Here is a 26,326-nt window from a genome sequence, read left to right as displayed (position 1 = left end):
GGGTAGGTTTAAGTTGGACATCAGGAGGCAATATTTCACGGTCAGGGCAGCTAGGGTCTGGAACCAACTTCCAAGAGAGGTGGTGCAGGCTCCTACCCTGGGAGTTTTTAAGAGGAGGTTAGATTAACACCTTGCTGGGGTCGTTTGACCCCAGTACTCTTTCCTGCCATGGCAGGGGGTCGGACTAGATGATCTGCTCAGGTCCCTTCCGACCCTAGAAACTATGAGATCCAATTACTACTGGAAACCGCCTGGAATATTTTTGTTCCTCAAGATAGAAACATTACAACGTCTACCAGAACAAAGTTATTCCCCTATGCCCATATACCAGGAGTCAGCAACTTCCCAGGGCTCCATGAGCCTGAATGCATCTGGCCTGCTGAGCCTGGGACAGTGCTGGGACTAAGCCGCAAGGAGGTGCACCAGGGCCAGGGAGCCGGAAGCTGTGCTTATGCCAATGATACTTCTCGGCCCACCTCCCAAGGCCACACAGCACGCGTGCAGCTTTCCAGCTGGAAAGGAGCTGCACCACTGCTGCTTCTCCATACACACGCACACCCCATGCCACAGTGTGAATGCAGCTTCCTGCAGGAGCAGAGCTTCATCAGGGATGGGTTGGGGTGTGGGGGTGGGAGCAGCAGGTTCCAGCTCCCCAGCCCATGCAGCTCCCCTCAGCTGGGATCTACACTCACCCTGCAGCCTGGGAGCAGGAGACTACGAGAAGAAAGAGCAGCACAGGCAGAGCTCTTAGCTGCATGGAAAACTTGGCCCCCCCCTCCCCATACTGCCAAAGCCACCCAGCCAGCACCAGCCAAGTTGTTGCAGCCTGAAGCTTGAAAAAAGTTGTTGGACTCAGTCATTAATTGTTGACTTGTTCTTTTCAGGCAGATCTGACAAAGTCTACTCAAATACTGAATTGACTTTGGCCAAAAGTAGCTAAAATGGGCAATTCAGATTTTTCTACTGTTGAAGCACATACTGTTTCTTATTAAAGCTTCAGATTGTTGTTTCCTTCCTCTAAATGAGTTTGGTTTGGCTTTCACTGCCCATTAGAATCACAGAATTCCCTTCATGTCGACTAATGTTGCTTCAAAGGTTACAGAACTACTCACTGCTCTTCTTTCCAGGATGTTTATATTTTATTTCCAATCCCCTATCGCCACTGACCACGTGTGGTGTCCTATGTAAGTTCCTCAACCTTGAGTCTGTTGCAATTCTGACTGAATGGGGTCAGCTAAGGATTTCTTTCAGCAACTTGCTCTCAATATCCACTGCTGAAAGGGCAGTGCAATGCAGTACAGTGACAAAATTGTCTGTCCTCATCTTAGGGGCAAGGGAGATCAGACTGCATCTACTGGTCCAATTGCTGGCTTGAGGGGTCTATGCAGAAGGTTTCAAATCATCCTTCGTAACACTGATTAATATACCCACAAATCCAGTATTTTCCACAAGAACTGAAATAAGGAAGTGTCTGACCCTGCAGAATCATGCCAGGTGTAACACTACATTGTCCTTTATCAAAGCTGCTTTTGCAAGAATCTCATACTGGGTTCTGCTGTTGTGAGATGGGACTTTGGTCGCATCCTAAATAGGCCATGATAGGTGGCAAACACTTCTCCCCACTAGTCAATCACCACCCATCTTAACTCACCTCATTTAAAAGTAGTTTAGGGTTTTTGTTCCTTCCTTTTTATAAAGAACACCCCTACCCAGGTAAAAAACACTTTCATCTTTAAGGAACACCTCCTGGAAAGGTTAATGGCTATTTTAAATAAGTCTGTAGATAAGTCTTCACCAGGGATCTGCAATGTTTTGTGGCAGAGGACCAGAAAGGCCCAGCCATCTGAGATAAGCAGGTACCAGGACCCAGCCATCTCTCCCTGATAACTGACTGCAGAGCTCCCCTTTCACCTGAGCCCCTGGAGCCCAACTCCAAAGACCAACTCAACAGCTACATACTGGAAAAAGCCTCCCTGGCCAATTGTCTGTGCATGCAGGGCAGCCTAGCAACACTATCACAACCTTATATTAAAAACTGTCCGTACTGCAGCAGTCCTCAAGATTTTTACAGTAGCCACCCTGCTTATAACCAATAATTTAATGTGGTACATACAGCAGTAACTGTGAATCCAACATTAAGAGGAGGAGGTAGAGGTTCACATTCATGTTTTGCATGCTCTGCAGCAACTGTCCCATCTTTATTCTGAGTCAAAGCAGGCCTTGAGCAGTTGATCCCAGAATGAAGCAGGGCTGAATGGCTCCAGTCTCTCTCTAATTTACTGTGGAGTAACTGGAGGCAAAGGGACAGTTACTACAAAGCCTTCAGCACATGGTAAGTCCCCACTCTTCTTAAAATCTCAAGTATACCAAGTAATTAGGGGCTCTGTGAGGTTGTTTTTTGATCAACAGCATTTAACAGAGTCATGGAGAACTTCTCCAAAATTTAAAATCTTTTGCACTGCCTCTAATAATCCCCACATTAATAATGCCTGAAAAAGGACACCACAGGAAACTACCCCATTAGATAAAATATTAAATAAAATGGGCTGAAATTAAAGTCACAGTATTTAGACCTCTCCATGATCTACTGCCATTAGACCTTTGGCTATACACTCATTCCAGAAAGTCAACATATCAGTGAGAATTTGAGAGATTGGAAATAAATACCAAACAGCAATAAAATGTGTACGTTTCCAGGGAGAATCTATATGATGGAAGTCAAGGAGCTAGAATTTAATGAAAGTTAGATACCAACTAAATATGAAGGATCTTGATAAAACCCTTCCATCCTTAATCAGATCTTTCAGAGGGATCCGAGTCCAGATCTGGTATATTTCTTCCTGTAATTGGCTAAATGTTTCTGACAGAACTGGTATGATCAACTGATTCTGTCAGCTTGAGGCAAGACATTTTCTACAAGGCAGATATTCATCTTATTTTATTAGACTCTAATGAGGGTATATTCGGCCAGGGGGGCCAGACTGAGCCCTGCTGGACAGACTCCTCTGGGCAGACTGCAGAGATGCTATCCATTTAGTAATTCATGTCCAGTTTCATGTCCTCTTGAACAGTCTTAAAAATTATCTTCCATTTTACTGTACAGTCCTTTTCAACTATCAGGTCTCAAAAATACTAAAAGTGACCAAGCAGAAAGCCCAATTCATTTCCCTATTGTACATTAATTAATATTTTGTGTAGTATAAAATAAGCCCCAAACCATACAGCTTTCAGCATTTCCTTATAGCAACTTCCACATCTTACCTAGCATTATAGATGACATGCAACAGAAGCTTTTCTTTTATTTCTTCTGGCTGTGTACCTGTTAATTATGTTGCATGGCTCCTGCCCTTTCCTGGAGTCCATACGATTCAAATATTAGAATACTTACTTTCACTCCTAAATTTCACTTTTCATTTAAGTGCAACTTAAGACACCCTTTTCAGCCCAGAATCATTTCTGTTTTTCTGACCCCCTTCAGTTTGTCATTATTATTTTTGTAATGAAGTAGTCACAAATATAATATTAACAACAGTTACACAACTGAACAGAAAGGGAATAAGGCCCTACCTCCCCTAAGTGTGCCTTTAAGTGTGCAGCCCAGCACACTATATTGTATGGTGTCGTAATACTGGGACTCATGTATAGTATGATGCCCAAACCTTTGAAACCACAGCTTGCCAAATTCCAATCCTATTCCCCTAGTTCATTAGTTTCAAAATTTTCTATGCCAAGTTATTCTCCATCAGCATTTCTGATCTGTAGGTTCTTATACAATATAACCTCATAAATCCAGCATGCTAGGGACCAAGCACCTGCCAGAAATGTGAAAATTCCAGATTTCCTCGAGCAGTGGCTGGACGCGGAGTGGGGTGGATGGTAGCAGCAGCCGCCACGTGAAAGCTTCCCCTTCCACTGCTCCAGGACCAGCTGCCACTACTCCCTGATGCAGTGTATGCTTAAAAAGTGCCGGATTTTCAAGAATTCTAGATTCATGAGGTTATACTATATAACAAAAGCTTTCCTAACTCTTCCAACTTGCTATGCAGTGAATTATAAAATTGACTGATTTACTTTGTTTCCCCATCTTGGTCATTAACTAAAACAAAAGTAAGACTTAGACCGTGCTAGCCATATCAAGCCTCACTAACTCTGTATATTGATACCTACCATGATCTTTTGCTTAGTGTTATTCAGTTATTTTTTACTCAAAAAAATATTTGAATCTTAATGAATCTGGTGGAAAGTATCAAATATCATCATTAAAAGCCAAATATATGTAGTTTCCCCTTCAGCAAAATCCTTACTGCATACAGATTAAAATTGTATTACATTACATAAAAACAGCCGCTGTGAGAACACTGCAAGATGATTTACATACACAGAAAACTAAACACCTTTGCCGCCTCCTGCTGTATCCCTCTTAGCTTGTGGAATGTATTAGTAAAAAAGAAAAAAAAAGCCACATACCCAGGCCATAATCCAAACATTATGGAACATGACATTTAAAAATGTACAGAGCCCGTGCTAAGTATTTTACAGTGTCTGGCCTCAACACATTTGTCAGTGACACTGTTCTTTGGGGGAAGGGAGAGCACAAGTCTCAGCCCCCACATACAGCATTTTCTTTTACAATTTCAATACTAAAAGTCTGCAGAATAGAAAGCCTCTCCTCCACTAGGGTTGGTGGTTGTAGCCGTGTTGGTCTAAGGACACAGGAAGACAAGGTTCTCTGGGTAAATGTGAAAACTAAATAGTTGAAAAAAATTGTTCTTTTCAAGGTTGCTGGTACAAACACCTTCAGGCACAAGGAGTTTGCTGTTGCGTCCATCTAAGGATTTTCCCTCAAAACAAAGCAGAAAGACCTCACCCGCTTAGTATGAGTACATGCATCAAACAAACAGCCTGCAATCCAGTTCTGGTCCCCTTTGTTATAGCTAGGGACCTACATGAATTGTGTGGAGGGCAAGCTAAAAAAACCTGCAGACTGCTCATAGTGACCAGTGACATTTTCACAGTCTTTTCGCAGTGAACCCCCTCACCCCCACTGCTGATTGGCAGAGAGGGCTGCCCTTCACGCAGCCCTGCCCCCCACTGCTGATTGGCAGAGAGAAGCAGGGCTACACAAGGTAGCCCTCAGGCTGGGAGAAGAGAAGAGGGACTGAAACTGGGAAACTGGAGAGGGAGAGAGATTTAGTAAAAAACTGGAAGAGGCAAGAGAGGCAAAAAAGACATGAGTCAAGGGATGAAGTGGAAGAGTATAGATGAGACGGGCAGGAAGGGACACAAGTCAGTTGGGAACATGGCACACAGGTGAGACGGGGGAGACAGACTGACGAAGGACTCGTGCACTTGAATATAACTGGTAAAGAAAACTTGGAGAAGAGGAGTGAGAAACAGAGAGGCCAAACACTTGGTAGAGAAACAGTCTAAACAGTCTGTACTCATAAAATCAGGCGTTGCTCCCAGCCTGAAACAGAACCTCGTAACTTGTCATGCTTGCTAATCTAGTGCTGTCTGCTACAGTGTCATGTCTATTTGATCAGCATCTCATCCCCTCTCCTACCCATCCACAAAAAATGACAGCAATCCGCAGCTGCTGTCAACTACTCTTCAGCTCTGATGACAGAGGTCTGTGAGGGTCAAACATGGCTGATGACCTATGGGGGTGTCAATATGATGCCCCATTGCTTTATAAAAAGCAAATAAGAGAATCACACACCCAAAAACTGTACATCCAAAGAATGTTCAAGTCACAAGGTCAGTCACTCAAATGTTAGGAAACGCCACAGTAATGTCTCAGACTACAACACAGAACTCTGGCCACTTGCAGCTAGGCTGACAAGCGTCAGCCAGACCCCCTAATAAAAGCCACAGCAGATGGCAGGAAATTTATTCTGTGGCATCACAGGTACACCACCTCCCTAGACAACATACTTTAAAATGACGGAAGTGCTCTATTGGGCGTGTCAACATCTCTGCCAGTTTTACCAGCACAGCTATGTCAGCTACAGCTGCTCAGTTTCTGTGCATGTTCTAAACACTTTCGGCTGGCACACCTTCACCAGAAGAACTTTGTAGAGTAAACCCTGCTTCTCAGTGCCTATGCAACTTTAACAACACCCCAGATGTGCACACATCCTAAGTTTAATTATGCATAATCATATGTTATTTGTTTCTGCAAAAACCCTCTGTTCCAGTGCATACGAGTGGTTTTGCAGAGTCCTAATTCACCCTTGGAGTATATCAGAGCTGGGTTTTTTTTCTGCTGGACCTTTGACTCATTTGTTGATGAAGGGGATTACAGGAAAAGAAAAGATGGCTGCATGGGTAAGGCAACTGGATACTGTCTTGCAGAATTAGGTTCTATCCCCATCTCTGCCAGAGAGCTCTTCCACAACATTGGGCAACTCACTAAAATCAGTCTTTCCATAAGCAGCTGCTAACTGTGTATTTGTTGTTTTCAGGGAGCCCAATCTGAGTGAGACCCAAGAGTCTAATCTGCAGAACTGCCGAGCAGTCACAGCTGCAACTGTAGATACTGGATCTGTTTTGACCACATGACATGCTATATTAATAGCACGTACTACGAAGAAAAGTTAGGTCCTAGGCGCCCCGCCTCTAAGTGTGGGAACTTTGACCTTAATTGCTCTGCGATTCAATTTTCCATCTGTAAAATCCACCTTGGCATCTTGACAATAAGCTGGTGAGAGACATCAGCTGGGTCCTCTCTGAACTGTACTGTAGCCCACCCAGAAAGTTACAAGTTCATTCTTCAGAGTAGGGGTTGAAATAGTATGCAATAAGGCATAGGTCTATAAGCTATACAAGAAAAAAAAAAAAAATCAATAGCTGTTTGTTAAGCAAACACTATTCTATACTTGGATAGAGACTGATCTTGCAAAAAATAGCACTGAGTTATGTAAATCAGAGGGCACATCTACACATGCATTTATTCCAGCCTAGATTTACCATGCAGTAAACTACTGCATAGAAGGGGTTTTGGGGTAGGCATCTACACATGCAGTCCCTGCAGCCCTGCAATGGGCCACTTGGGGGAGCTCCAGGCTGTTTGTGGGTGCCAACCCAGACCAAGAGACAACTGCCTGCTACCAGGCAGGTGACCAGGAGACAGATGCCAGGAGACAGGCCTGCCTGCTGCTGGGGCAGGGACAATGTCCCCACAGGAAGCTCCTGGCCCTGACTCCCCAATCAGGAGGGCAGGGGGCTCCCTGGGCACCCCTACAGCTCTTTCCAAGCCCTATGTGTCGATCACCCAAAATCAGGGCACAGGGCTGAGACCTGGCCATGACTGGGATAGTTCCTGGCCAGGCCCCCAGCTGCACAGGGCAGTCTGCATGTGCAGCCCAGAGCTGGCTGGGAACTACCTGAAACAGGACAGTTCCTAGCCACCTCCAGGCTGTACATGCTTCCCCGTACAGCCTGGGAACTGTCCCGCTCCAGGCTAGTCAGGAACTGTCCCCATACAGGGAGGTCCCAGCCCCTGCTCTGCCATCCTAATTGTGATCATAGAGCAGGGGTTGGGGAGCTTGTTCCCAGACCCCGCTTTGCAATCAGGGAGTGGGGGCTGGAAGCTACCTACTGCCAGGGCAAGGCAGGGACTGGGGAGGAGACAGGCTGGGGAGCTTATTCCCCGTCCAGCTCCACACTCTCAGACCTGAGTGGGGAATAAGCATCCCAGCCCCCACCAGCAGGGAGCTCCCAGCACTGGCTCTGCAACCATGGGGCCACTGCTGAGAGATACTTATCTCCCAGCCTGAGCTCCATGCCAACTCCTGCCCCCTGGCAGACAGCTGACTAGGAGCAGATTTTGCTCCCAGTCAGGCATCTACATGAGCACTACTGCACCATTACTAATGCCAAGTAAATCTGTTACTTGCATTTGCAGATAGATAATTTACTCGGTATTAGGGAGGTTTACTGAGAAGTAAACGTGTATGTGTAGATGCACATGTTTACTTCTTAGTAAACTATGCCAATGCAAATTTAGGCATCTCATGTAGATGCGCTCAGAGAAACCAAATCATAATACATATAAAGTGTAGTATAAAGCGGGGCCTTAATTTGGCTGCAGATAACCTTAAATCTAGAATTCCCTAACTGTGCTTGAGCTTATGTTCTTTTAATAAATATTCATGCAGCCATTATGACAATCAGATTGTAAAGTGGCAAAGCTTCCCCCACCCCATAAAAAAGGTCTGCGTAGTGCCAAGACCACTTTCCAAATATAAACCAAACGTATTAGAGACCTACCTAAATTGCAATTTCACAGATTTTGCAGAAACCATGAAATCCAGGATTGCCTGCAAGATCCACAAAAAACCCCAAATTAAAGTAAGTTTAAGTCTTCCCCTCCCAGATGGCCTCCCAGCCCACCAGGAAGGGAAGGCACCAGCTGGTAGGGCAGCACAAAGGGGGAACCAGATATCAAAGCAGCTGACCCTCCACCCTCCTCTCCCCCAGGGCTTCTCTGCCAATCACTGCTGAGGGCTGGGGCCTGTCCGCCAATTAGCACCAAGGGGCGGGGCCACCACAAAACACCAGCAAAATGTCCTCTTTGTCCTGGGACAAAGCCACAAAAATGGCTTTGTTTCACCGCAAGTCAAGTAGGTCCCTAAACATAACCAAGGCTATGATGTCTACGAGTAGGAAGACTGATTGAAACAAGAAGTCAGAGGTGTAAATTTTCCCATCCTCTTAATCCCACCATTGTGTTAACCGCCCAAAAAACTAGTGAGAACATAGCTAACATCAACAGTAACGGTTTTGTTATTGCTGTTTTACTACCACTACCACCACCACTACTACTGTTTTGGAAGATTAAGTGAATGATTCCAAGTATGACAATAAGGTAGGGGAAGAAAGTTACTAGAAGTTTTGTTGCTACATAAAAAGGTCATACCTTTCATCATCTGCAACCCTGCCACTGATGACAGTGGGACAGTCATAAAAGGCAAGTATGCAAACCTCGTATCCGATATGTGAATTATTTGTATTGCAAAACTATAGAATCCAAGTCTGAAAGCTTTCAAAAATTTAACATTCTACACAAGACTATATTTTATACCAGAGACATGGCACAGAATTTAAATAGTATGGAATTTGCTATGTACTACTGTAACCGACTTAAAAAACCATACACATTTCACTGTGAAAGAAACTAGGAACATCAACTGTGCTGTGATACAAAAGCAAGTATCATCTAAAGATATACCCATGATTGACACTACATTATGAAAATCAATGCACTGTCAAAAGATCTTTCGAGTCTCACAGAACCAACTTACCAATGTGAACAGTCATGTAAACTGTCATGTAGGGCTTTCCGTAGCACCGAATCCTTGTCATAAATGCCCCACGTAGCTTGTAGTACTGAATCAAGGAGGCAGTCTCCTGCAGTCCGATTCCAAAGTGCATATAGTCTACTATCCAAGCGTGTACCCAATTCCAGTGACCAGTTTATAATAGGAGATTCTTCCTCTAGCTCTACAATGACAAAAACCCCATTTAAAGTCTTATCTGCAACAGAAATCTTTTCAGTATGCAAATCATCATGACAAGTAAACTTTGTATCAGAAGATACCATAAAATCTCAAATTACTATCCAAGTACAGTGCAAATGTTACAAAAAACAAGGCTTTACTAATAAACTAAGGTTGCTAGGATAAAAATTACAGAAAAAACAGATATTGAAAACTACTTTGTTCCAAGGCACTGACCAGAACAGAAAGATTGTTTAATACTATTTTAAATAAAACTGCAAAATGGCTTGTAACTGAAGGAAGCCTTAGAATCGTTTAGGCTACTATAAAACAAGTTTAACACATTTTAGCCTGTTCTTTTTCTGTATAAAGGCTGCATACAGCTCAGGCTCACAAAAGCTTTATCCTGTCTATATACATCTATACCCTGCCTTCTTGGAGCAATATTAAGTCAATAATCATCTGCAAATACCAAACTATCCAGCATGAAATTCTTCTTTAGACAAAATTCATATTTATACTTAATGCTAATTAATCTCTCATTGGCAAAAAAAAAGTGTGTTTGAGGTTTAGTGATAACAAGTTATTCTCTAAGCATTTACCTTTCTGAACATCCCTGTCAAGTACTTCATCAAATAATTTCTCTTGGACTGTTGGTGGCAAGTCTTCAATATCTGGAAAGGAAAAGCAAACAAAAATCTTTATACTAACATCTAAAAATGGAATGTTGCTCTATGGAGTGTGTGTGTTTATGGACTAACAGATTCTTATCTCTCTCCCCAGCTCTTACTAGTTTCTGTACTAAGGCTTTGTTATTTTTATTTGGTCACACACAGTCAAAAGATCAAGTTACAGGCTAAGCTAAGGGTAGTTTACAAGGCCTGCCATGTACTTGAATGCACAAAGACTATTAGGGACACTTCTAGAGTCAACAGTGACCTTCTCCAGAGGAATCTGTGAAGTGAAGAACCAGAAAAGAAAGTAAGAAATAAACAGGAGTAAGAATAAAGTTTTCCCACCCTCAGTAGTTAGGTGATAAAAATGAGGAGGGGGAAAATAATGCCAACTCCCCTTCATAGCCTTATAGGCAGGTCTTTAGCTTAGCTTAAGGTCACCCACCCACTTCTTTGAAGCACATTCTTTTATTTCCCATTGAGAATAAACACTAATTTGCAGTTTGGATCATACAAAACACACTTCCATTAAAAATAAGAAAATGAAAGTTACAGATAAAAATTAACTGTTTTCATATCTATGTACTCATGGTTACTTAGGCAAAACAAGCAAGGCCAGGTTTCAAAACAAAGAAAGCTAAAATACCCTTGAATCGGTGGATTCCAATTTAGCAGTGTTCAGCTCAAGAATAGCCGCAGGAAATCCACACGCAACGCAGCTAGCCAAAAACACATGCACCAACTGGCACAGCGGACCATCCTGGATGCCCTGGGCATAATTAAACTTGGCAGAAAAGACCACACCACAACTTAACTTGCTGCACTGGCTCCAAAAATAGCATGAGATCCCACAGCTAGGTTTTCTAGCATAATGAAGACATGCAAGTTCCTTATTGTAGCAGAGGCCTTCTCCCATCACTTATGTCACAGTAAGCTGAAGATGTTCAGAGCTGGATGGAAAGCGCACAGCATTAACTATATAGATTTCTACGAGCTGACCTGTGGCTTGTTATGCATGTTGGTGATGAGTCTACCACCTGCACTTAAATACCAGAGGGATCGGCTACTAGTTGTGGGTAGCATCACCTGATCTAACAAGTTTTGTTGGTTTTAATGTTTCTAAAGCAGTTAATGATATGATTAAATCTGTCCATCTACTGGCCTGTATGGACCCTCTTTCAGCTGAGGTGCAGACAACAAGCCCCTAACTACAGTGTTTATGAACTGGCTCCTCAACTGGATTTTATCAGGTTTTTCAGCAAGATTTCTGCCTTGATCTGCTGAGCTATTTAGTGAGGTGGCATTTGTATGCAAATATGAACTCTTTGATCACCTTTAAAACATGCTAGCTTGATTCATATGCCCAGAACTGACCATTTAAAAAAAAGATATTTAGCAGAAGTTGGCTTTGAGCACAATGAGCTGAAATATATAGAGATGATCTTTCATTTACAGTTACAGGCTCCATTTCATGAAGCCATCACCTACAGCAGTGGGTTTTCAACCTTTTTTTTTTTCCATTTGCAGACCCCTCAATTTTCAAATGGAGGTACAGACCCCTTTGAATTGTAAGTGTGGGTATTTACATACTTTTGATTGATCATGGGCATCTTTCGGGGACCCCTCAGACACCCAGGGGTCTGTGGACTATTCTTTCAGCAAATGCAAAGTTCAGGTTCTACTCACTCTTTTGGACGCTGTAGTCCCTGACAGTTAATTACATTATTAAAACTCTCAAACAACTGTTTCATTTTACACACCAGGTGCATCTTAAGAGATTTGCACTTTGATAACAGTACCACGCTCATTTCCAGTAAGCAATGCAAGCTTCTGTTTTGTATTTTGAGGACGTTCTGTTGCCACAGCTCCAAAAATACATGTTTTTGCTTATGGGAAGACAAAAAGGCCTGGAAAGCTCAAATTCAACTTACTTATGCTGGCTAATGCTATACAATAAAATGTGATACATAGAACACTACAGGATGGTTGACCCATAACTGGGAAAGCCATACTACACAAGTTACAAAAACTTCCAATTCAGCGAGGCTCGCAATTCAACAAGGCTAAAATTTCTGTGGTCAAATATGTAATCAAGAGAATTCCTGAAGATTAAAAAGACTAATTTCTACAGACTATCATCAATACTCAATGCCAGACATCTGATGTGCTTATTCTTTACCTCACAATATGTTGAAGATGCATAAAAACTGTTACAGTTACAGCTAAGGAAGCAAGTACATGAATAATTTTGATCCTAAAACCAATTGTTTTATTTACTAACAAAAGCTTTTTTTTTTTAAATGAAGACTAATTAAAAAACCTCACTTTTTCCAAAGTTAAATCTAGTCATCTGAACATAATAATAAGCCAGAAATACCTAAACACTACTCAACATTAAGTACAGGATCTCTCTGATGTACATTTCTGTTTGAATTCCCCTCATCTTTAAACTGAGTATAGGTTTCCCTCAATTTATGCGATACATGCATTCCCGGAGAACAGCGCATAAAATCGACTTTGTTACACTGTAAAGTGGGTTCGCTTTATGCAAATAAGAATACATTCCCATGGTGAGTGAGGCTGGGACTAGGGAAGGGGCAGGGCGGGGTGCCACTCCCGGGGCTGCACAACGCAGCAAAAAAACAGAGGGAACAGAGCAGCTCTCACCCCAGCCCCAGCTGCAGCAGCCCTGGGAGTGGCTGGCACCAGCAGCTTGCAGCCATGGGCTGCACTGTGCTCTGCTTGTCCCCATTCACCTTGCTCCCGGGCCGTGCCGTGCCCCGGTGCAGGCAGCTGGTGTTGGCCACTCCCAGGGCCGCTGCAGCTAGGGCTGGGGCAAGTGCTGCACCCTGTGCTGCCTGGGGCTCTACTTGTCCACACTCACTCCAGCCTGTACTGGAGTGGCCCCAGGAGCAACCAACACCAGCTCTCTCCACCACAGCACAGGAATCGGGGTGAGCCCAAGCATGGGGGGACAGGTGGAGCATGGCGCAGCCCAGCAGCTACAGGCAGCTGGCACTAGCCACTCACAGGGCTGCTGCAGCTGGGGCTGGTATGAATGGGGCCACGGCCCTTTCCCCTCCCACTACAGACTCACCTGCTTGAGCGCGGGGGCATCTATGCTGATCGCGCAAGAGTGAATTTACCTCGCATATAACAAGTTATGGGTCTGAATATGATGATCACATAAGAGCAAATTCATATATAAAGAACCTGCATAAATCGAGGGAAACCTGTATAGCTTTCTGCTTCACTGGGGTAATGCATGGATTGAAACTTGTAAACAGCTTTGGAGATTAAGCAGCACTAAGTAAGCATTAAGAATTACCAGGTACCAAAACCTAACAAAAGTTGGGAACAAGCTGTTAACAATCCTTAACCTAATGAAGATGCAAAAGGAATATTTACAAACATAACATCATTTCATGATTACCTGCAGGCAGCGTAAACGTTACTAGGTCAGTGAGAAAATAGCAAGCAAAATCTCCCTTCCGCTGATGAAGAGATGCAGCAATTTCACGCCGGATTTGTTCTGTCAGCTCTGGACACACCATTGCTGGAATGCACTTTGCCGCATGCTGCGATACCTGTAACACAACAGTCTTATTTCACTTGATGCTATTCTCAGCTGAATATAAATACTGAGATCCGTTTATAACTTTTCATAAATATTTTTGAGGAAGGACTAAAGAGAGGGATACAGTAGCCCTAATTATAATGAAGGAAGTTGAACTGAATGCAACTCACAGGAAACAAATTCCTTCAGACGAGATGCAAGCAAACAAACCTAGATACCATTTAATCATTGTGACATTAACAGGCCTTAGACCAACAGCCACAGTAACTCAACCCTGAATGTAACAACATCGGAGACTGAACAGATGGCTGAACACATTATTAAGAAAGAAACAGGTAACAGAAAATAACAAAATGGAGGGCCATAATATTTTGATCCAAACTAGGATCTGGCGGACTACCTGGTGACCCTTAGGTTATGGAAAGGCACTGGTTAAAAACCAAAGGTTTCAAGTATAATGTGTTTTTCGTTTCTATGACAAAATTCTATACCCTGCATGGACTAGATTTGTCCAAGGAAGCTTCCAACTTTTTTTTTTTTTTAAACCTCCCACACATTAAATTACCCAAGGAATGGGAAAATAACTCTACTTACAAGTTTCACACAACATTCAGAAAGAGTCTCATCATTTTTGACAAACCAGTCATTCAATGATAAAGTAGCTGATGCAGTTTGATCTCTAATACAGTATTTGGAAGGCAAACATTTTAACTAGTTACTACGCTGATAAAGCTAAATAGCTGGCCCCTAAGCAAACTTTTCTCCGTTTCACAAAGCTGACAAATCAAAAATCACAGAATGCATCACCAAAGCTGGTACTTGCTGGAATCCAAGACAGTTTTTTCCCCTCCATTCAACATGGGAGGGAAAGGGAGGAAAAAAGCAGCCCCTCATCCTGTATTTGAACACAAGGTGTAGAGGCAGACAGGTGCTGCAGCTCTGACTTAGGCCTCAACCTGGGCTCAGGGTCGGGGCCACAGCTGACTTGCCCTCAGCTGGCGCTCTGGCCTACAACACAGAGTACATGCCAGCTCTATCCCCCTGCCTAACCTGGCAGCAATGGTAGTAGCTCCAGACCCAGCTGTGGCTCCCAACTCAACCCAGTCTCAGAGATAAGATTATATACATGGAAAATTATAACATCTCTTTTGCTATTTTGTTGCTTTGTTCCTGATGCCCCCCCTCCCATGCTTCACACTGCAGATAAATGTTTATGTGCATCTCATCTTCCTTCGCACACACTAGCTTCTTTGGGAAAGCTACCCCCATTCCCACTGCAATAAGAGTGCAAGGAACAAATACTGCAGGGGAAGGGAAAGTGTACCTCAAGGATTTTGGGAAGCCAACAGTTTCAGAAAAGAAGAAAGTACAAAGAATAACCATGATAGAAATGTTGCCTGCAAGAAAGGCAAATGGCCAAGTGGAATAGAAGGAATGGACAAAATGGATGCAAAGGGCATTTTCCAGGATGGGAAGACATTACCAAAAATAAGGACCCAGCAAGTGAGGTTTACAGGAAATAACAAATTGCAAGGGCAAGAGAAGGACAGAAGTGTGCAATAAGTAGTAGAGTTTGATCTCATGAAGGAGAAAGACTAGAGGAAAATTGGAGGAAACGGGGAAAACAAGGTGGAAACAGAGGTCTTTCAACCAGAAGCAAAACAAAACAAAAATACAAACTGCAGGAAAGGAAAGCAAATCACATTTCACTGCTAGGTAGATTTAAGAAACAAAGCTAAAGCAGTTTATCTTTCTAAATGTTTTGCCTTAGGGGTATTTCCTCTTCCCCACCCTACAGCACAGGAAACAGCATAATAGCTTACTTTCATTGCCAATAGGGTTAAAAGGAACAACTGCTTACATGGGAAGAATACAGAAAAATTGGTCAGATTTTCCCGCACGAAAAGGACCGTTACTAAAACAAACAGAAGAAAGCAACAATGCATGAATTGGCCCAATAACATTTGTCAGTTTTCATCTGCAAAGAAATTAAACTAAACTCCAGTGGTTTTAAACTCCATCATGGCAGGGTTACATAAAAAGCCTCTATTTAATCTAAACAAGGGTCAAAAGTAACTCACCTCAGTAAGCAAAATTGCTAGCATATCTTGCCTCTGAAAGCGTATAGCCAGATGTACAAGTGTGTAGCCCACATCAAAAGCAGAAGGGCGATTAAGCAAGCGTACTTCATCTGCAGTAAGCTGGCGTGCAATATCTCCTCCTGACGACTTGTATGCTTCGACAGCGGCTAGATCACCTTCTACAACTCCTGAGGAGATGAAAAGCACATTAAACTTCATTTCAGATGATGCAAAATGTAATCTTGGCTCAAGCTACCTTATGCCACAAAGCTTTCCTATATCCCTCGGGAAAAGAAATTGTTCACTGTACTCCACAAATAAACATCGTTGTTACTCCAGTCTTCTATGGTCCTGCACTTACCTTGCCCCCAGACCAGTTCCATGTTCCAGAAGCATTCGTGATTAGCGGGGCCAGCCACAGGACCTGAACCAGGTCAAAATAATACTCTCTTCCAGGTGCACTTTTGAACCATTCTAAGCAGGTTTAAACTGGTTTACCAGGCTCATATGCATCTTCAACTTGAACTGCATTTAAACAGGTCAAAATATTGTATGTCCACACCCTAACAGTGGTTTTCAAACTTCCTAAAGTGACCAAACCCTTCCATATCACTTCTGCTACAGAACCCCTAGCCCATGAGCTGATGCAAAGCCAGGCAACCCTGGCCAGCAACTGTGGAATACTGCATCCTGGCCTCATCCACCTCTCTCCCCAGTCTTTGTGGAAACCCTGATGACCCATCATGGGTTCCACGGAGCACAGTTTGAAAACTACTGCCCTAAAACATTTCAGTAAAATACAAGTTATTCCATGCTGCTCTAAAAAGCAAATGTTCTACAAAGGAGTTGTAAAGACAAATACTTCAAAACCCACATTAAGGCCATTAAGAGCAAACCGACCTAATTCTTAAACTGCAACCACCAAAGGTAGTACCATGCAATGATTGTGCTGCTTTCTTCAAGTCTACCATGCTCTGAATAAAATAAAAAAAACTGACCTTACAAATTTAAAAAAAAAAAACCTGGAAATAAAAGGAGGTGCATTTGTAAATATAATCCTGACATCAGAATATGCTCTGCATGAGGATGAAAAATGTGTTTTTTCCAGATCATGTCATTTTCAATAGAGAAGCTGTTGTGATGCTTCGTGTCTATGAACAACATGGAAGTGAAATCCGATTTACAGAGAAATAAACAGAAGGACAAAAATAATGTACCAGGGCTAAGTAGAAAATTATTTTCCCAATCCACAAACATTCCTCCTCAAGATGTTCTTACTCAATACTGGAAAAAGCCTGAGACCTCTTTCTCCAATTCAGGGAGAGACTTGGCCAGCCCAGAATAATCAGCAGCCCAGTAACCCTTGTGCAGGGAACTAAAAGAAACCTCTTTTGCCCAACAAAAATATTTACCCAAGACAAATTACTGAAACCATAAAATCAAAAGGGTCCTCAAGCTCACTGAGGAAAAACTTTATTTTAGCTTCCAGAGACCCCGAGTTAGCATTCCACATCTCACAAGAACCACTGTGTTTCATCAAGAATCCATATTTCTGAAAAAAATCAGAGGCATGAAGGAAGAGAAAATAAGAACTTTTTGGTCAGGTTTTCAAAATAAGTTCAGCACAACAAGCACTAAGGAAAAGGAAAGTGGTGTGATCTTTGATGGACCAAGATCTACACTTTCAGCCTGAAGATGGAGCTGGAAAAGCTCTAAACAAAAAACCCCCACCAAAACAGAACAAAAACACACTGCTTTGCTAGCATAACACCAACAACTACACCCCTAGTAAATTACTGATCAGTGCTATTTACCAGGAGCGCTCTTTTAAACTTTAGTAGCCACTTCACATCCTATAATTTTCAACCATGTCTACTGAGCAAGAAAACGTGAGATTTACTTTGTCGCACAACTGACTAAGAAAGACACCTGAAAAGATTCTGGATATGGATCTTGACACTCAGCAAGCAATCAAAGTTTGTTATAACTGATGTTTTTCAAGAACCACACACATCAAATTCATCTTCAAAACTAATTCTGCCTCTGAAAGTACAAAAAAAGGCACTGGAAAAGTCGCATTCAGCAGCCAGCCACCTTTCAGAACACAAGCTGCACACTGTGGTTTTAAATCTGCGTAGACCACTTTTATATTCATCACTGCATTTCTACTCCTCCATTCTCAGCTGTTGCTGAAGTAACTTGTCCCTTGTCCCAATTACCACTCAGCCATCAGCAAGATCCAGGACTGACACAGAGGCAGTCCTGTGAGGCTCAAGAAAGCCCTCAGGCATTAGCTATTACAGCTGCTCTGGTGAGCTAATTCAGGGTTGTATTCAGTACACAATACTGCCAACTCTTGCAGTATACACGCAAAACTGCAGCACACTATTGCAATATTTGGCATTTCCAAGATTCCTGGCTCCTTATGTTAACTGATGAAAGTCATGTTTAAGATTTCATTTTTAAGTACCTTTCTAGCCCTCATGGGTGTGGAAAAGAGCTTAACACCGTGATCCAAACCTAGCGTAAAAGCTAGAATACATATAATAATATATTCATATACAATAAGAAGGCAGCTTTACAGCGATACCATTGCCAAGCTTATATTCTGTGACCGTTTCACTTTTGAAAACTGCAAATTAATTGCTTTTGTTGTATGTAGAAGAGTTGCCTTCCAATTTCACCTTCTTCCTAGCTCCTGTTAACCAGGACTAGGAAACAGGGAAGTTCTGGCAAACTCTTTCAATGCTTCTGAAGTGCTACTTGCTGTAACACCAATCCAGAAGCATGTGCCTGGAAACAAAGTGCTCCCTAGATCTTCACTCCACCCAAGCCAGAAGATAGGGAGTTTGTCAAGACAGTGACATTTCTCATGAGACAGGTGTATTATTCTCTATGCCAAATGCCAAACTCCATGCAACCCCTCAACAACACGGCTCCAACAGTTTTCTAGATGCTGTATTTCAGATTCTACTGAGCACAACTGAAATCAGGTTTTAAAGTTTGTTAAATGAACTGGAAGCTGGCATTTGCAAGTCTATTCAAAAGAAAGATTACAAAAGTTGGGTTTATTAGTGTTTTAATATACTGCATTCCATAAATGAAAAATGTCTGACAACTTAAACAGCTATCTTAGAGGCAAATTTTGATAAAATGGCACACTAGTTAGATTCTGGTCACCATTGCCACCCACTGCATTCTTTGCGCAGTTAAATGTCACAAGTAATAAGATTCATATTCGCTTTTGCAACATGCTCTCTACACATACCAAGGTCTCTTTTTCTTAATCCAACTATTCTGCAGATGAACACGAGCGGAAGGGGGGGGGGGGGGGGGGGGGGAAAAAAAAAAAAAAAATCAAATTATAGTCTGCAGAACCATGGTCAAGGACAACGGCTTTTGGTGCCATCTCTGGGGTTTTTCTAGACTCTTCAGACCCTTTGGTTTGTCCATTTTTCCCAAACTGCAGCCATCTGAACACTGCTATCTTCTGCTGCTTCTGCCTACATGACATTTACCAAGCACTTGCACAAAGCACCTAACAAGGAGTCTCTCTTTGAGGACAGCCTAAAACCACTGAGTCACAGTGTCCTGTTTTACAAGTTACACTGTCAGAAGTTTCTGCTCCTACAACATCTAAAGAGCCAGCTAATAATATAAAAATGCTCTTCCAAAAAACATTTGGGCCCTTCCTGGTGAGAGGAGAAATCTCCACTACCCTCTGTGGTAAAGATGAATGTCCTGATTTGCTCCAAGTCCCTGGACTAAGGACTCTTGCCAGTTTCCTATTTCTGGCAGTCTTTAAAATTCCCTGAAGTCTAGCTATTTTCTCTTCAATGGGCATGTCTACATATTCATTAATGCACCCTAGATGCTGTGCATTTAGTTCAGTACTTCCTTAATAAAGTACTAACTAAATGTGCAGGACCTAAAGTTACTGCACAGCAGCACCAGGGCCCAGTTATTTAGTGATGCTTACTGCACATTATCCTAATAGCACTGCATACTAGACTATTAGCATGGTTTTTGCCATGACATACTTCTGCATGGTGTTATTAGGCTAATGCGCAGTAAACATCTCATGTAGACGCACCCAATGAGTCACAAAGAACAGATGCAGGAAAATATTTCAAATCACCAAAAAACCAATGGCTATAGCTTGAAAACTTGTCCAGCTGTCATTTTTCCTTTTCCTAACCCTTTCAAATCATCCTCACTTTTATTTCTAAACTTGCCTCGCTCTGTCTACTTTTTTTGTTCTATTTTTTTATTTTAAAAAGCTGTTACGCCCTTTATGACTTGTATATCACCAACATGTCTGCAGGGCTCAGAACTAACAAATCCTTCAGACTATCTGTCTTCATGTCTGGCCCATGAGGAAAGTAGGTAGTATAAAAAAATCCCATGATGCATCTGAATTCAAAAGCGTCACCTATGCACAGCGAGATGGAAGCCTTGTCATTTTACCCAGAAGGAACAAACAAACAAACGAGGAGATTTGCAAAAGAAGGAATGATTGAGGGAACAAAAGATGCTGATAGTGAAGTATGAGCACTCAGTTTTCAGGGAAAGGTTACATTATAAAGTGGGAGAACACAGTATCATACTTTTTTCAGCAAGCAGACAGAGAAAAGGTTCAGAAGATGTGCTGCTCAGACTTCTTCCAAACATCAGCTAATCACCATGTGATCACTTTTAGAAGATATAAATATCTGCTAGTCAATCCTGCCTTTACATTCTAATCTGGATACAATGACCTGTCAACTTCCTCATATAAAAAAGGAAGCACCATCCTAGAACATTGTTCCAACACTATGGTAATGTATTGTCAGTAAAATCAAATGCTAGAGGTGTTTCAGGTCATGCCACTTCAGCATTTTCTGGTTTGACACCAAAACACAAAGAACCAGCCCCAGCAACAGAGTCAGATTTCCAGAGCTGGATGTACGTAGCTGCAAATATACAGTATCCTGATATCCTGTATGAAGACAAAAACTATAAGATCCCCAACTGGACACTTGGGACATTTATAAACCTGCCCTGGGAGTCAAACAAGCTTTAGTTAAAGAGCCCCCACCGCTATTTTTCAGAGCAAGGATGTTGATACAAGTGATGCTGGAGTCTGCTGAGCACAGTAATTACCACGCTCCTGCAGACTTGATTAATCAACTGTTTACAACACTGATTCTCACCCAGGGTGCCAGTGCTACAAAATCCTTTCTACGGTGATGCTAGATACCAAATAATGTTAATGCTGTTAGGTGTGCAAGCATGATTCACAAGATAAACCCTGAGATTTCAAATAGGAAGCCATAACATTGAAAACATTCTGACCTGGTCTGAGTCCTCTGCAACAGAAAAATTTTTCTATTACTTGTCTGCAGTTGGAAAAAAGCTTAAGTGAAAACTAAGAACTGACATTTTCCAAAGGGGGGCTTTAAATTTAAAAGTAGTTGAGAACCACTAGTTTATATATAATTAGATATATAGAAGTGCACACCAGAAATTGCTCAGAAATATATATATGATAGAGCTTATAGCAGGAGTAGGACAGGCCTGCTCACTGAAAACACTAGCCTTCCTACAAGCCAGTTTTGTAGTATGAATTATCCCCTTTACCTGAAGAAATGGGATCATGTCTTAAGGAATATTTTACCATAATTGTAAATAATAATACAATAAATGTAGTAAGACCTAATACTACTTCGCCAATTCCTTTATTCTACAACCTTCCTTCTAACCTCTTCTTTTATCATTCAGTCCTCAGCAATTGCGTTTGCTAAAATTTGAAGAGCATAAGCAAATCAGACTGTAAAAACTGAAACACTGGCATACTTTTAAAAGGCCATGACATCATCATTTCATACTTTCAAAATCCTGTTGCTTTTAGCATTCTTCTGGAAGGTCTGTAGTACTGCTTGGTCTAACAGCTAATTCCCCCTTCCTGCCTCTCGAGTTTAAGCACCTGAAATTTTTATGCACCAGTATCAATTAAATCAGCACAACTCAACGAATGATCTTTCTTAAGTGTTACTTCAAAGCTAACAGGAAAAGCTTGTGCAACAACTCAAAAGTCATCACTTAAAACGTGAGTCATAGCAAAAATTCAGGTAGTCATTGCAGCAATTAAGGCTACAGTCCAACTTTACTTTCAGACCTCACACCCCTATTTCCAGAATGCTACTTTTTTTTTAGGCTAAAGTTTTATCTTGATACTAGATTCCGTCAAAACTGACTGAGAATCCCCAATATTCTCCACTGCCACTTTAAAAAAAGAAGGTGACCTGAAGTGGGGTGGGTCCGTTTTGTTTTTAAGCCTGTCTTGCTCCTTTTTTCTTTTTATGATGTATACAGGCAGACTGGGGGTTTTAAAACATTTTTTCTTGCTTGCTTTTTATCTTAGAACCATCAAGTCTGGCCATCTCCAAGTTCAACAGCATACCTCTTTGGTTCCCTAGATCCTGTTTTCACTGGAAAAAATACTGAAACATACCTTCACCATTACAGTTATCCTGGGAGCAGCAACACAGATGGATCACCAGTACCCTTACAACAATTAATATAAAAAATTATGTAGCCAACCAACTACCCAGCATGTTTTAAGCTTTAAGACACGGTCCACATACAGAACATTTTAACTCTTGCATATAACTTAAAAAGAAACGCCCCATACTAGTAATAATGGGTACAATCCCCAACATGGAAAGACTTAAGCATGTATAAAGGGGTCTAGTATCTTGAATTTATGGGAACAACCTACACTGGCATAAGTTCCTTTATACCACATGGTTATATGACAAATTTCCCAGAAAAGCAACATCAATTAGGAACACGAAAAGCAAGTTGTAAGAATCCTTTTCTGCCTTCTCTGGTTTAATTAAACCAACAAGAAAACTCCAGTGCCAACATAAACTGTCTCCAGTAGGGACATTGGTAGTGTAAAACATGCATTGTGACCATGAAGAGGTATGTGCATATGTATCCAAGGAGAAGGGGGACTGCATTACTTTATACAATGCCAGTCTAGATAAGGTTGTACGATTTTTCAGTTAAGTTTGATCCAGCTTTTTTTGTTTGTTTGTTTGTTTAGTTGGTTTTAGGTTGATTGTTTGTTTTTTGTTTTGGGGTTGTTGGGGGGGTTGGGTTTTTTTTGTTTTTTTGTTGTTTTTTTTTGTTTTTTTTTTACAGGATTGAACCAAACTGAAACAAAAAAAAAAAATCACTTAAATTAAAAGAAAGACTAAATGCATCTTTAGACACCTCTCAACTAATTTTAAAATTTCCTATGTTAAAAATTAGTGCAAAGTCATTAATGCAAAGTCAACCTAAGTTTAGACAGGGCCTTAAACTAAAAGGCCTACCAAGTTTAGGATTTCTGTATGCATAAAGGTGATGATGGCATTGGTAAACAATGCTGCTCATAGTCTATTTTAACATGAGAAGAGGAAATACTTCATCTACTTAAGGAAGTTATTGTGCCTCACCCCTTGAATAGAAGATAATTAGCTTAAATTATCCCCTGGCCTGCTTACTGAAAGAATGGAAGCATAGGCAGACTAATACACAGGCAAGCTGGGCCTGGGCCCAGGGCCCCCCCCACAAGATGCCTCAGGGGAGGTGCTGCAAGTCGTATGATAATTATTCTTCAAATTTTGACCCAGTTCTCATTCACTCCGCCACCAGCCACAGTGAGCAATACACAGCAAACAAAAAAATTCATTTGCATGCCCATTTTGCATACAACACAAATATGCAAATAAACATACAAATAAGCCCTCCCCCCACTCCACGTTGCTCACCGTAACTTACCCGTGAGTGAGAACCAGGTCACAGACCTCCACAGCAGCAGCACCAAGAGTAGAAGGGGTTTCGTCCCCTACCGGAGCCCAGCTCCTTCATACCCAGGGCCCCAGAGCATCTTAATACACCTAGGAATAGAAATTCTCAAACAATTAACCATGACACAGCTTTGAAAAATGGTGATCTAGCAGAAAGAGTCCTTTCCGATGAAATCATAGCGTTCTCCCTAGGACCGCCAATTAGGCTGTAATGTGTTCAGGGTTGTACCTCTGTGCTTAGGTTTACCCCTTTGTAAAATGATCATACTTGAATCCAAGGTGACTTTGAATTTATGATAACACCCCATCCCCCTACAATAATTAGATTCCATACATGGAAAATTTTCACAATTTTATCATTTTCCATGTAGAGAAGTAATGACTAAAGGGCTGCCTTCAATTTATCCCCTGCTGTCTCCCCCCCAGCACCACTGAAGCAGGAAAAGCAGTAGCAGAAGAACAAGCAGCATGGAAAGCAGCAGTATGACAGCAAGCAGCCTCAACTTCCCATCTTACCCCCACATCTGCACCTGCCACTTGTCTCCCACCCCCCAGCCACTTACTTCCTCTCCCCACTTCCTGCTGCCACTTATCCTATGCAGCCACTCTGGTCCCAGCCCAGGCTAGAGAAGTCAGCAGCCCTGGCCAGTACTCAAATCCAAGATGAGTCTCTCCCACCACCATGTTGCAAGGTGGGGGGCAGGGAGGGAGTTGTGCCCATGTTTGTCCCAGAACAGAAATATCTTGGGATTGGCATGTACACACATCGCCTTTCTAATTAGGGTTTAGTGAGCAGCTGAATGTACTAGCACTTTTCTGGCATTGATTAAATGATGCTGTCCTGGCATAACCATTTGGACATACTTTTCAACATCCCGATATAAACTGTTAGTATTTCTCAGCTGGTTATCCTTTTTAGGATTCATGATTATCAAGATGTACTTTGTCCCAGGATAAAATGGTTTATCCCAAGACAAATGCGATATCTGTTTGTAGCTTAAAAGTTTAAAAATGAGAGCATGGAAGATGTTTGGCCAATACAAAATAGTTCTTGAAAAATTAGTTATACTCAGATTTTTAACTTGAAAACAAATCTGCTCTATTGTGTGAGGCAGTGAATCATAGAAGTTAAGGGCTGGAAGGGACCTTGAAGGATTGAGTCCAACACCCCTGCTCTGGCCAGGAATACTGGTGAGATCAAAATGATCCCAGCAAGGTGTTTGTTCAATCTCCTCTTGAAGACTTCCAAGGTTGGGGACTGCACCACCTCCTTGGGAAGTCTATTCCAGATTCTGGTCACCATTACCGTAAAGAAGTTCTTCCTTACATCCAACCTGAAACCTTCCTCCATTCCTCCTTGTCCTCCCCTGGGGTGCCCTAGCAAAAAACAATCTCTCTCCCAGCTCCCGATATTCACCCCTTACATACTTACAGACAGCCATCAAGTCCCCCTCAGTCTTCTCTTCCCCAGATCCCTTAATCTTCTCTCATAAGATCTGCCCTCCAGGCCCTTAATCATTGTTGCGGCCCTTCCCTGGACCTCTTCAAGAGTCTCTGTGTCTTTTTTTGAAGCGCAGTGCCCAAAACTGGACGCAGCACTCCAGCTGGCGTTTCACCAATGCCAAGTATCACTTCCTTAGCCCTGCAACACATCGGCTAACGCATCCCAGTATGCTATTAGCTCTGTTGACTACAGTGTTGCACTGGCAGCTTATGTTCATTCTGTGATCAACCATAACCGTGAGGTCCCTTTCACGCATCATGCTGGCCAAGACATCTCCTCCTAACCTACATTCATATTGCTGGTTACTTCTCCCCAAATAAAGCACTCTGCATTTATCCTCATTGAACTGCATCTGTTTTCACCCACCTTCCCAACATATACAGGTCTGCTTGGATCCACATCCTATCCCTTACCGTGACTGCTTTTCCCCATTAGCATTGTATGGAGACTTGGCCAGCATGCTTTCCACATCATCTACATCACTGATAAAGAAGTTAAACAGCATGAGGCCAAGAATCAATCCATGCAGGACAGCACTGGCCACCTGTTGCCAAGACGACACAGATGCATACACTAACACCCTCTGGGTTCGACCCCTTAGCCAGTTCCCAGCTCACCTGACCGTGGACTCTGCAACCCCCAAATCCCCCAGGTTTGGGGGGGGGAGGGGTGGTTGTTTGTTTGTTTTTGTTTTGTTTTGTTTTTTTACAGAAGCATCATGGGAGACCATACTGAAGGCCTTTGTAAAATCTAAGTACATGACATCACCTGCATCTCCCACATCAAAGCAGTTCATTACTTGATCATAGGAGATGAGGTTAGTCAGACAAAACTTGCCCGTAACAAAACCATGTTGGTTATCCTTTAGTATCATGCCTTCTGCCAGTCTCAAAAATGGACTTTGTTTTTTTCCCTAAATTTTACCCAGTAATCAAGGTCAAACTGACCAGCCTATAGTTTCCCAGACCCTCCCTCCTCCCCTTCTTAAGGACTGGCATCACATTGGTCCTTTTCCAGTTTTTCAGGGCCTCTCCCAAGCATCACAAGTGCTTCTTTATCATAAGACTTTTATTTTACATTTTTTGGCAGAAAAACTTCAACTTTACAAACACAAGAAAGTACCTTCCTTTAAAAAAAAAAAAAAAAAAAAAA

At 42.2% G+C, this 26,326-nt stretch overlaps 1 protein-coding gene across 2 annotated transcripts in view; it reads right to left on the bottom strand.

Moving 5' to 3' along the window:
- ZRANB1 (zinc finger RANBP2-type containing 1) overlaps window positions 1-26,326 on the bottom strand; it is a 62,418-nt gene that overhangs the window by 25,281 nt on the left and 10,811 nt on the right. For both annotated transcript variants that reach the window (XM_019502968.1, XM_019502969.1), the window contains exons 3-6: window positions 15,833-16,020; window positions 13,608-13,761; window positions 10,103-10,174; window positions 9,306-9,504 (exon numbers count right to left, since the gene is read on the bottom strand). In XM_019502968.1, coding sequence (XP_019358513.1) covers window positions 9,306-9,504; window positions 10,103-10,174; window positions 13,608-13,761; window positions 15,833-16,020 — 613 coding nt within the window. The remainder of the gene's footprint in view (window positions 1-9,305; window positions 9,505-10,102; window positions 10,175-13,607; window positions 13,762-15,832; window positions 16,021-26,326) is intronic.

Source organism: Gavialis gangeticus, unplaced genomic scaffold (genome assembly GCF_001723915.1).
Source record: "Gavialis gangeticus isolate Ggan-Ray unplaced genomic scaffold, GavGan_comp1, whole genome shotgun sequence".
NCBI classification, from domain to species: domain Eukaryota; kingdom Metazoa; phylum Chordata; order Crocodylia; family Gavialidae; genus Gavialis; species Gavialis gangeticus.
This window is presented reverse-complemented; position numbering and strand designations above follow the sequence as displayed.